Source organism: Eucalyptus grandis, chromosome 7, assembly GCF_016545825.1.
Source record: "Eucalyptus grandis isolate ANBG69807.140 chromosome 7, ASM1654582v1, whole genome shotgun sequence".
Taxonomy (NCBI): Eukaryota; Viridiplantae; Streptophyta; class Magnoliopsida; order Myrtales; family Myrtaceae; genus Eucalyptus; species Eucalyptus grandis.
Genome location: NC_052618.1, coordinates 41748105 through 41761187, shown reverse-complemented (window position 1 = coordinate 41761187; position 13083 = coordinate 41748105). Strand labels below are relative to the sequence as shown.

Here is a 13083-nt window from a genome sequence, read left to right as displayed (position 1 = left end):
TGAAACTCCACAGGTCAGGGGCTATGGAGCATGCTGGGTTAATTCGGCAGTAGTTTATTTGGCAGGGCTTCAGTTATGTCTGTGCGCTGGATGAAAATTAAAAGGAAATTGATGTGCTTTCTGCCATTAAAGCAGCTGTTTGTGGGATAATGTATGAATTACCTCCTCTGAAAGTAAACCTTCAGGTCTAATCGGAAGTTGCATGTTTGATGTAGCGTTTATACCAAAGCTTGCTAGCATAACTCGTTGTTGTCTGCCTATGGAGGGGCTGTTTTGAAGGATCACCTCCTGTTTTAGTCTGTATGTAGATGTGGGTCACTGTTTCTGAATCAACTATCTGTTTGATTTCTACAGATTAATTAGAGTGTTCTCGTTGCACTTTAGACCTCTATGCTCGCGTGCTCATCCGGTTGCTCCTTAGATTAAGGAACTTAGAAATATCCGGTTTTTTCTTTTTTCCCTTTTTAAGGCTCGTTCTTATTATTAGGACTTACCTTATGAAATCTGTTCTTTCTATGCTTCTTTATTGTTGTTAATATATTCTTGGAATTAAGCGACCATTGATGGAATTAACCCCACAAACTTAGCATGAACGCACAAGATTTTCCTAATTAACGATGAATTGTGAAGAAAAATAATCTAAGGATGAGTGCCCAGCGAAAACACTTTCTACATTTGAGCCCGACAAGGTATTGTCGCATGCATATATAGAAAAAGGAACGATCGTTGCATCTGTCTTATCTTGATGTGATAAACTGAATCAGAATCCATGGGTGCATGAGTTTTATACACCGTTCCCTCCATTCTGTCTTTGTTTAAAAAATAGTTTACTATCTATGGTCATATTCCTTCTTCTCTCCTCATTATTTATATTTTTTTCTTAAGGTTTGTTAACAAGTGCCAAAAATATCTATTAAGTAAGCAACTAAAGAAATTTAGAGTTATCAACACGCTGTTTTTCTTGTATTATGAGTATATCATTGTTTAAAAATATAAATATTCTTATTCAAGTATTGCTTAATAAGTATCTCGGTAGCGTTGAGATGCTCAGTGGAAACTTGATACCCTTATCGAGGAGATCACTTGAAGGGAGCTCAAGTCTAAACCCATCAATACTTCTACTAGACTCACATTTACTCATAAACTTAAGTTATGAAATGACAACTAAGTCAACTTCACCAAGACTCTCATTCCAATAAGGAATTTTATTGGGTCTCGCCTAAATCCAATTTGGACATCGTACAAAGTGGATCAAGCTCCCACATACTTTAGTTTGGGTTGGGTTTTTGCGTAATGAGCTTGAATTTGAGACATATTTTAACAAATTTCTATCTTGGCTTGACCTTTGATTCAAGCTATAATCGCTTTGCCAAAAGTTAAATTTCAGGCCCTAAGCATGTCAGAGCCCTTCTATCATGTACGTTTTGGGGTCCTAGTAGACCAAAGTTCCAAGGAAACCACGTATTTGATAGTGAGGATGGATACCTATTACGAGCGCTACATCACCACCATATGGGTAGATGAGGGGTTAACAAACCTAGTACTCCACCAATTCATGGCTTGGTATGTTTAGGTTGGGGAGGATCCAAATGGCCCTCTCCGAGGCTTTGGTGGACCTTTGAGTGTAGGATCTAAGAACCTCAATTGACCCGATGGACCTGGACATCCCTGATGGTGCTGTCATTAATCCGAAGATTGACTCGGATTAGGACCTTGAACTTGAGCCATGGTATCTAGAGCCAATAAGATATTAGGACCATGTTGGGTGCATCATTTTTTTGAGGTCGCCCTCATAGTAGTAGAAGAGCTAAGCCAACCCGACCCCTTTTGGATGAAGATGAATGAATCTGTTCCGTGGATGAGTGTGTGTGGCCAAGTCTTTTGATGTAAAAAATAGAGTGTAATGGCTAGTGTAATGTATATGTGAAAAGTGTGTTATGTTTTATATGTATTTTATGCTATCCCTGTTTATGATTGTTTGAGTGGTTTTATTTCTATTTCCGCTTGCATATAATCAAAAAATAAAATGAATGGGTCAATGACGTTTTCTGGAATGACACAATTAAATGACCGAAATGATGAAGCGATGCTGTGCATCCAAGGGTTGAGACATGACACGATTCTTGCGGGATTCACCCAAAACTGACATCTCAATCTAGTTATTAGATTGACCAAGACCAATGCTAACCTCTACAATCGAGAACCAGCCTAGAATCAGCCAGTTTGGTTCTAAGCTTATTTAAGGATCTACAGGGTTGGTTCCTGGTTTAAAAAATGGGAAACTGACATGACGAAGTAGGTTCCAAACCTAGAACCAACTAGCCTAGAACCAATCACCCCATTAGCATACATTATATTGTACTCAAAGTTGTCTCCATGCACGAATAGTGGTAAATTGTAGGTTTTTTTTTTTTTTTTTTTTTTGGCTATTCGTGCATTTGTAAGTATTGAACCAATTCTTATTTGATATAACGTGAAGAAAATAACTAGAATCGAAGAACCATCGGTCAAGCAACAATTCCTTGGTCATAGACACACGAAAAAAAAAATAGCACTATTTGAAATCCTATCAACTATTTAAACATTATCATCTTTAAACTCATCTCTAATTTCCTTACCCTTCATGTTTGTTGGCATTAGGAAACCGCTTTTATGATGCTCCCTCCTATCATTATTGCAACAGACAACACTATCAATCATAGATTGACAAATTCTATTCTAATTTGTACTATTGCTACTAACATGAGTACTAGTTATTCCTCCACCTTCATCTAATAACACTTGGTGCACGTTCACTATATTCTATCCTATGGATGTCTCAACTTAGAATCAGATTGTGAACCTCATCGAACACCAATTTCCTTTACTCGAAGCACTATTAAATGTATTATGAGAAGCACTCCAAATTATTAAGTAATGATAATAATAGAATCAAAGCATGCATTGCATTGACAAAATTAATCTCGATTAAACTTAATTGTTTGATGATCACATTGAATTCGTCAGTATGTTCAGCAATTTTAAGTGAAGTAGAGATTGCATCAAGTAAACCTTGTTGATCACAGAGAGTTTCTTGTACATAGTCAATAAGGCATGGATCGGTTTTGAGGTGATTTTCTTTTCACGATGTTAAATGCAATATTAAGAGTCTACATTAGCTAAATTACACCAAATGCTTGTCAATTCAACAAATCCCTGTTAGCTTGCTTTATCAATTTTGGCTTATGCCCATAGAAGGGCAAGTATAAATTCCTCTAATAAAGTAATTTTAAATATGTAAATTCCAAAAATTGAGCCATGAGGACACTAGATATGGCACTTACTTTGGTTTCGAAAATTTAGGTCAAATCAATTAAGTGCCATTTTAATATATATATGATCACTTAACTATTAACTTCGATTTGTGTTATTGGAAATTTGACATAGTACTATTTTATCAATTTTCTTGACCAACGTGGCTCACCAACATGCCCAATCAGCAATAATAGCCCTAAACGGCGTCGTTTACATCTTTGCCCCAAATATAATATCTAATTTTGATTTGTAAACAAAATTAGGCCAAATTAGGAATTTTGTCCCAATAAGTGTTTTTTTTTTTGGGTAATTTGCAAACAAGCAGAGAAGAAGAAGAGTTGGAAAAGAGAGTAAGGATCCATGAAAACTTCACACGTTGGTCAAGAAGTCTATTGCATACTTACAAGTTGTTCTTCAAGTTCATTTTACAGCATTACAGATTCCGAACCTTATTCTATAATCTAGACTTCTTGTAGACGATGATATTGATTCATTCTATTCCACTTAATTTAAGTCAAAATTTATAGTATCACCTATTCACCCCCTCCAGGTGATCTGAGCTAGCAACATTAGTGTTGATGAAGATAAGGAAAGTAATGAAGGCCGTCCTTCAGTCGTGACCATCAAAACTAGCAACAAAGGGGGAGAGAAACTCCGTTGCCGCCGTTGTCAGAGCTGAGTGCTCTTACTTACCTCTGCCCTGGAAATGCTTAGATTCAAAACCTTGAGACCCTCCATCTTCCCCTAAAAGTAGTACTAATCCAGTGACGGGTTCCTTAGCATTTTGGAACACACCATGCGACACTATCTACATAATTCTCTTGCACGATCAGGTGCTTGTTCTCACCTGAACTTGAATCCTCTCCCCTCATGATCCCTCTCTCTATCGTGATCACTCTGGTGACCAACATCATAGTCCCGGCCTCGATGTTCTTCGTGGTGAACATCTCTCTCCCGCTAAACCGCATATTCAAAGCCGTACACCAAGTCCAATGCAAACTTCATCGATGTGGGATGAGCTCTATATAACATGCCTAAGCTCGAAACATATTTTAAGAAGAGAGCACTCGCTAAAAATAACTTTTTTGTCTTTTCTTGTAAAAGATCTTTCAAATTAAACTTTATAATCACTTTACCAAATTGTCTCTCTTTGTACAATAACATATCGAATGTTACAAAAGCATCAAATCCCTGAATTTGATTACAATCTGAAGCCAAAAGACTCGCAATACAGTACTTTTTAATAGTTGTAATCTCAATGTATCAGTGATTCTTTGATACGTGGGGAGACTATGGAAGTAGTCGTCACTTAGATCTCAAATTCAATACTCTTGGTTTGAAGATGACGACGATTCGATCAATAAACAATCAGCAAAATGCTCGTCCTCATTCAATACCACGGAAGTGCCCCCCTCCCCCAAATCTGACTTTGAGAAAAAGCAAAGAAAGGGAGGAAAATAAATAAATAAATAAATAAAGTTATGATGAACACAAGCAATAATAGCATCAGATAGTATATATGAACCCTTTCCACAAGTTGGGTCCCATGCAGATTAATTCTACTAAACTCAAAAAAATTATTTCCAAGTACAGTAACTTTAGAGTTCCTTTCTCCACCAATTAGAAAAATTAATTTAAAAAGAGAGTGGCCAGAAAAACGAAAAAAACAAAAGGGGGGGAAAGAAAGAAAGAATGATGAGCTGGGCGCTGACCACGATAATTTAAACAAAATAACTCGAGCGTGCGGCACGTGCGAGAGAGCGATCAATCGGGTTAATCAACACGGATTATGACACTAATCACGTTCCTCTTTTTCCAAGTTAATTAATTTGGTCATGGCGATTAATCAACCGTCGCTGCTTCTGCCGTAGTGAAGCACCATGAGATGCTCCGTGGTGGAGGACTCGGGAAGCAAGGTCACCGCCTGATCCCTCCGCTGGCCGGTGCTCCAAATCTGGTCCCTCACGTGCTGCAACGTCAAACCTGGCGGCAGATGTTGCCCTTTACATGTTATCACGACCTGCTTCATTCGTTCAAAACACAGCAAAATGAAACGAATAAGGTAAGGTGGTGTTAGGATTTTGGAGAGTTTCATGTGAATCGGGGGTTTGGTGAAAGGAAAGTGGGCGAAATCCTATGTGATTGAAGATAATCACTAAAAGATTTCCGTAAATATCAACGAACGAATCAATCATCGATCCAAAAATGAGCAATGGGATTCATCATCATACGCTTTCATGGGTTATATCTCAATTCAAACACATCCTTGTAACGTCTACTTTAACCCTACTACACCTCTCTCTCTCTCTCTCTCTCTCTCTCTCTCTCTCTCCCTCCCCGCCTAAGAAAGTTAGACTTGCAAAGAAAAATAGAGGGGCAGCGGTCAGCCGCTGAAACCGACCGGACTGGGGCTGCCCGGCCACCCCACGATCAAAACCTGCCCGAGTTTAATCATTCGCACCGGACCCACCCAAGACTTTGCTCCTAAGCCAAAAAAAAAAAAAAACATTAAATCATGATCCCCTAGACTTCCACTATGACATAAACAAAATACCAAGATTTCCTTAATCTTCTCGCATTATTATCAGTAGAATCTTTTAAAAGAAAAAGGACCCAGATTGCACGGCGACGAATTAGCCCCGATAATCAAAAATCCCTTTACCTACTTGCATGTAGACATCTACATACGCGCACAAACATATTCTATCCACCTCATCTCATGCACGTCTTCTTCACGTTGCTTTCTCATCTGTTTCTTTTCTTCTTCAATAACCCTAGCACTTATACGGAACACGCCATCTTATGGTTTTTCGCATTAAATAATGGACATTATACTTTAGTTAGAGTCGTAACCCGGGGAGTAATAATGACTCTTTAATTATGAATATCAAGCCTACCTTTTTCTAGATTTTATATCTGTGCATGCATTCCGTCCAAAGGTCTTATTATATTGTAGTGCAGAGGTCCATTTGTCTTTCCTAGCTTTAGTTTTTGTATCTTTCTCAGCATGTTGGAATGATTCTGCTGTTGAATCATCCCTCATGCATTGCTTTCCTCCGACGTCAATTCTTTAAAAGGAGAAAAGGAATTCTCATCCTTTTCCCTTTGCTTCATCCCCATCTTGCCCCTCGATGGGTCCTCTTGTAATCCCATCGAAGCGCACCACTTATGGGGCTCTTGATGGGGATTTGTTCTAAGCACCGAACGGGAAAAAGGGGGCAAAGAAGAAAAACTGGGGTTACAAAGGGACCCACATGAGGTATGTGTAAGCTGACGTCAAAGAAGCGAAAGCATGACGACATTAAAAGGAATTCGGGAAGTTTTCATTTAAGAAGTAAAGAAAGGAGAATAAAGAATAAAGAAAAGGAGAAGAGTTGAGGATGACAGGGTCCACGTGTGATCTTTGAGGCCCTACGATGGGATTTGGACGTGCTAATTCTCCTACTTTCGATTTTCTTTTTGATGTTATGAGTGTCAACTAGGGCCAGAATCGATTGTCCCAAGTCGATGATGTTTTCTATATGTTAAAGTCAATGCTCTTTCAGAGGGAGAGGGAAAAGAAAAAGGTTAAATCAAAGAGAAGGAGAAAAAGAAAACTTATTAGGCAAACGTTCCTTGCCTTCCCACCAATCAATCACATCAACCCTTTTCTTTTCGTTGTATTGATGATTCCCCTAGACTTTCATTCATGCGCACGTAAACGTACTCTAAGTGCTGCGACCATATCCTGCCCAATCATCACTAAGATATACCCCGGAATAATGCCGACCATGGTCTGAACACAAAGTTGAAGTCTATGGTAGAAATCTATAACAAGAACCGACCTGCCATTCCTAACCTATGTACGATGAATTTCTTCTTTTGCTAGATAGGATTAATTTTGCAAACCTACCGGATTGAACCTCAAACCAAAAATAAAATAAAATAAATCATAAAACTCCATGTAATCTTTAAATTATGACTAGGCAAAATTATTGTCGCTCTAACTTTTCGAACAAACATTATTGGTTTGTTGAAAGATTCCATAAACTCAGCCTCTGTTATATTAGTACACCAATGACCGACCAATGCTATAGTTTTGCATGCCATGGGTGAAAGTTGATAGTTGAAGTGTCAATATTTTGGCCGGCTACTAGTTGGTTCCTCTATGTATGTATATAATAAGTCGGCAACATGTCTACATTAGTATATAACTCAATTTAAGTAACAACATGACACGCATTATAGATGATTGGATATATATTGCGTGTAGTCACGCTGGCAATTGTGCCAAGATTGTACTAAGAAAATGAGAAATAATTGGCACATATGTTTGACCCGGACAACTTAATTACATGCGAGCTTCAGACAGAACAACCAAAGAGAATGTTGAGAGCACTAAAACAAATGTTTGTTTTTATTCTATGTGATAGGTGACAGTTATTTGAAGATTACGTGTATGGGTGTTAGGTGGAGAGAAAGAGATAGAGAGAGAGAGAGAGAGAGAGAGAGAGAGAGAGAGAGACGAGGGTTTATATGGTTCTTATTCTTGGCGGTTGCACATATAGTTGTTTTCCATCCGGACGTGATTAATAAATAAAACCAGAAACTTAGCTAAGTGTCTTGTCCGTAGTTCATGGGCATGTAATGCAACAAAAGACAAAGACCCACGAGAGAGAGAGAGAGAGAGAGAGAGAGAGAGAGAGAAGATTATATGCATTCGAATCACGGTACCAGGGTTGACTTCAACCACAACATAAACGGGTGGCTTTTTATAATGCCCGAGGGAATGTTAGTAGTTGACATAAGACCCAACAACAAAGCAATCGATATTTTTTCATGTACATGATTTTGGTGGGTGAAAAATGGCAAAGGAGAGAGGAAAAAATATGTCCTTTATATATGATTTAAAACATTAATACTTCATTCTTTTTTCCTCCAGAAGAAGTTGAAGTGTTCGGTTTCTGGTTTATGTGCGTGAATAATAATTTGACATGTTCAAAGGCAAGTGATTCAAGTACATAGATTCGTGTACAAACAAAGACACACAAATTTCAGATTTAGCCCGGAAGCGAAGCAAACTGAATTGGCTTTTGCGGATTTTGTGACCCCTAACTTGTTGATGGGTCTCTTGTCTTCTCCTCAACAGTAGTCCAAGCACATCTGGCTTGCTTATAGGGGGACATGAGAATGTTACGTAATTAGACCCTTTGTGTGGAAAAATTTCTTATTTTCTTATTTTTCTTGTCTTGTAGAGGAAAAATTTTCAGGTGTTTTGTATAACTCAGAATCTGTAAGAGTAACTATGACCAACATAGTTAAAATATATTTCTCTGATTTATATCTTAGTAGATATATGAGACTTCCAACAATCTCCTTTAGTGATGAATCTCAGAGGACGGTGCACTGGCTGTAACCTGAGACTCCATTTTTCAGCCTAATCGAATGAAATCTTCAAATTTAAGGTTATCTTCCTCATGAAACCTCTATTAAATAAAATTAAAACCTAGATTTATCAGAATATTTCAATTGAACTACTTTTGGGAAGTCCGAAAAACACTTGTGTATGGTATCCAAACCTAAGGCTCAAGCTCTACATCCTTGAATAAATAAACAATTTCACCTGAAGCATGCTAATTTTGATGGTCGGGGCATTATGTATCTAGAAGCACTTTAAAAGAACCAGGCATTATATCGGAATGTATCCAATAATCATTATATATTATTGCACACATTTTGATCATAGATCCCATCATCGAGAAGCACCTTTAGAAGAGATATGTACAATAATTTGGAATGTATTACCTGATTTAGTTTGCACGAGACGCATTGTAACGCACAAATAGAGACACGCCTATCTACTCAATCCTTGAATGATTGGTTTTCCATCTCGCGCAAGCATTATTGGCTTTCAAGAACTACGTTTTAAGTAATGATTGTCCCTTAAAATTTCTTGGGAAAACCCATCATCGGATTCCCTTCATTACACTAGTGACCCGCTCTCATTTTACCACAAAAACCAACAACGTCCTCGCAGATAATCTCGTTCAAAGCAACGAGAAATATATATACGAGACGTCGGTGCAACCTCGATACCTCCCAAGGATCAAGCAACAACAGATGGTACCAAGATTTCATACACATCCATTAAATGGTGGTGATGATTGATCGATAATGATGAAGACAAGAACCCTAGAACTCAATAGTGCTTTGTCTTGACCCAGAAGTGGGGAAGGAAATTTTTAGAAAAAGGAGAAGAGGGGGAAAAAGAGAGAGAAACCCTATAATATTATCAAGGAACCACATACAGCAACACATGTTATTATATGCCATATATACGATTAAATGAAGTGGTGGCTTGTTTTTCTTATTTTATATATATTTTCTTAAAATCAGTTTCTTTTTGCCGATGGAAGGGAGTTGGGTTGTGCTTTCTCCTGTTTCTAATGCAAGGCATGTCGAATGATTGAAACATTACTTTCAGAAGTGTATGTGGGTTAATATAGTGAGGCATTCGCTCACAGAATGAGAGCTACGTTTCTTCCCATTTCACATTTTTTGGTGGTAGGTGCTTTTCTGAGCTATCGAACATTCCTCTTCGGAAACCCTACGCACGTTAATCCTTTCACTAATCAGCACTCTCACGACCATTCCGTAGACCCATCTCATCTCTTAATTAGTCCAAAAATAGTTGAGTCTGATCTCCTCTTCTCAACATGACCCATCGATGAATGACTTCGAAAGCTAATAAGAACAAAACGAGAAGACGACTACACTCTTGGACATGTACATCCCACCTAAATATGGTGGTAACAGATCAAGAGAGAAATTATTTGGACCAGAGAAGATTAACTTAGTTATTCTATGTTTATCAAGTCTCAAACACCAACCACTTTCTCTAATTTAGGTTATTTTTGACAAATATTAGCAAGTATTCACGTAATGGCAAAATTAAAACACACCCCTGGTATACATGTTTCCACTAAACAAAAGAAGAAGGAAAAAGGAGCATTTCAACGCAAGAAAATAGCCGATGTAGTAAACAGCATTTTTTTAGAATTGCTTCATTGAACAGCAGCATTTCTAAGAAGAGCAAAGTCATAAGCGCAAGAACGTGATGGTTTTAGTTTGACATACCTCTGATTCGCTAGCGAGTCTCAGCTTGTTGACCAAATACTTCGTTATTAATCTTACGGTCATCCTTCCGTCTCTTAATGTTCGAGAAAAGTAAAACAAATTAGCCAATGATTAAAACTCCACAATAATGCAGGAAAAACTACGAGGCGAACAAGAACAGCTAGATGAATTTCAAGAACAATTGAAGAGCCAAGACAGTTTTAGTGTTTACTTGATTCTCAGGTAGCTCTTAGGTATTTGAGGCAAGAACGGTTCTTTTGCCCTGCATTTGAGAAAAAAATGAAAACTATATTACAAATAGAATCATCGTTGGGTGGAAACTGTGGGTAGATCAAGACTCGACTGGGACTACAAAAAAATTCTATGAATATGAAATACTTACTGGTTTAGGGATGCTTGAAGCATAAACCAAATCCCAGAATGGGGTCTTCTTGGGGGATCGATGATCCTGATGTCCGAGCTTGGCCCCGCCACGTCTCCTCCCATTTGTAGCTGAAATGGTCGCGGGAAGTACGGTCTGAGAGGTGTCAAAGATAAAGAGGAAGACGACGGAGAAGCTGTGAGGCTCTGTGGGTACGAATATGGAGGCCTAAATGCCCAGTTAATCTCTTGGTGATGAGGGAAATTAGTAGAGCTACTTCCGCCAACCGGGTAGTGAAAATAGCTAAATGAGGACGCACTAAAACTAGTCGTGGCGCTCGCGAAATTCGTAGGCGGTGTTCTGGGAGATGGATTGAGTTCGGCCTTTGGGACAGTGAGGACCGGGGCTAATGGCAATGGACCCGTTCGTTGCAAACTTCCGCTGGATAGCAGATCGAGCTCGACGGGTCCCGCGCCTCTTTTGACTCTCAAATCTGTCCGGTCATAGTTCTCGCCGTGTGTGGCAATCGTGGTCGAGACGTGACCGCCGCCTATACCCAACTGTAGCCAACCCTCATCGTCCTTGTGCTCGTCATGACGAGCCGCGTCCTTTGAGCTGGAGGCTGCTGCTTCATTGAGACTGCTCGTGATTCTTGATTCGTCCTCGGCCATTGTTATCGGGCCAATCACCAGATCAGATCCTCCTATGCAGGTAATTTCGCCGGAATAATCATGTGACCCGGCTTCGGCTCGGCTCATAACCCCACAACCAGCTGTGTAATTGCTACCGATTGTGTCGCAACTATCAGCATAACCAAAGAAACTGCTGCAAATTTGACGATGACGGTGGTGATGTTTATCAGAGAGGCTTTGAGCAGGAACCATGGTCATATTGGAGAAGCCGAGAGGGACCCGGTGGAAAGTGAGCCTGTTCCGTGACGGGCGAACTTCGTCTCGCTGTTCTTGATCTCAAGGTCAGCCATGGGGCCGAGGATTCTTGAATCTGCACTTTGGGAAACGGTGAGGAGGGATGTGTTTGTGGTTCACCAAAAGCATGTCTTCTTGGGACTGTCGAAATCAGAGGAAGGATCAAGAATAGGGCTGATGGAGCAGATAAGGGCGATTGTTTGCTGTTTCATCGTGGACTTATCAAAGGACAACAAAGAGAATAAAACTTGCGATGAATCTCCCTTTCCATCAATTCTCTCTTGGTTTGGAAGTTTGTGGAGAGGGGAGAGAGAGAGAGAGAGAGAGAGAGAGAGAGAGAGAGAATGGTGGTCAGTGAGTTAAATGGAATATTAATTAACAAGTACGTTGTCATTTATATGTTCGAAAGGATGGTCGAAAGCTAGTAATATAAAGTTCTTGACTTTATTCAGACGGAAATAAAATGTTCCACCTGTATTAAATTGGGGAAAAAACTATATCTGGGGAGGCTCCAGCTAATGGCTTGTGTAGGGCTAAATCCCAAGAATCAAAATTACCTTTTGAGGTTCTTGCCTTTTGGAATATCACGAAAAGGTCCCTTTTAGCCCTAAACGACAATCCTTTTTTGAGAAGTAGAGCTCGTGCTATTTTACCCAAAAAACACGCCTTATGACATCTCCATGTATGCGCCTTTCAAGTTCAAGAAGCTAGGGGGACACATTCCTTTTCTCTTCTGCATTGCGTATGTTCTATGCCAAGCTCTTTCTTTGATGCATAGGCCTCTTCAAGACTTACTCGCCGACAATTTGAAGTCTCGCTTAAATACCACCACTTAAAGTGATTCTTATATCTATGGAAATCTTGGTTCTCCCATGATGTTAATTTAGTAGTTTGAATTGCAATTGGTGGTGAGATGCTAATGGGCTCCCTCAAAATAGAGCAATGGCTATGGCTCTACAGAAAAATTTTGACCGCGGATCTGGAACTCCTATAAAATTGCTGTGTTGCTTTTCGTCCATTCCCACTTTTTTTTCTTTTTTTTTGGTTGTACTCAACAGAAAAGAACCCATTTCTTTTCGTTATTCAAGGAATGCAATTTCCTTGTACCGAAACCCCTTATTGGGTCCTATCAACGGGGGTGCTCTTTACTTCAAGTCTTATATATAGAGAGAACATTACCGATCGATAATGTCTTTCAGGATTAAGCTCCAAGCTGCACAACACAAATATAATTGCTCTGTCGGATCTCTATATCTCCAAGGCCCAAGCAATCTTCACCGACTTGAGTTGAATCTCTGTACATGGTGAAAGCTCCAGGCCCGATCAATCTCCATCTGCTGAACTCGAAACTTTCCAAGGATCGAGATCTTCAACTATGAGCATCAA

The 13083-nt window shown here is 39.3% G+C and overlaps 1 protein-coding gene across 2 annotated transcripts; it reads right to left on the bottom strand.

Annotated features, from left to right (window-relative positions):
* Positions 1-4742: 4742 nt before the first annotated feature.
* On the bottom strand, positions 4743-12046 carry LOC104453543 (protein LAX PANICLE 2). 2 transcript variants are annotated; one of them, XM_010068129.3, is made up of 4 exons: positions 10793-12046; positions 10622-10672; positions 10411-10483; positions 4743-5317 (listed from the first exon to the last, which is right to left on the bottom strand). In XM_010068129.3, exons 1-4 carry the CDS (start codon positions 11659-11661, stop codon positions 5141-5143), a joined length of 1170 nt encoding a protein of 389 aa, XP_010066431.1. In that variant the 5' UTR covers positions 11662-12046; the 3' UTR covers positions 4743-5140. The 2 variants fall into 2 exon arrangements, with proteins under 2 accessions (XP_010066431.1, XP_010066432.1); XM_010068130.3 differs by having other exon boundaries at positions 4743-5314.
* Between the last annotated feature and the right edge of the window lie 1037 nt (positions 12047-13083).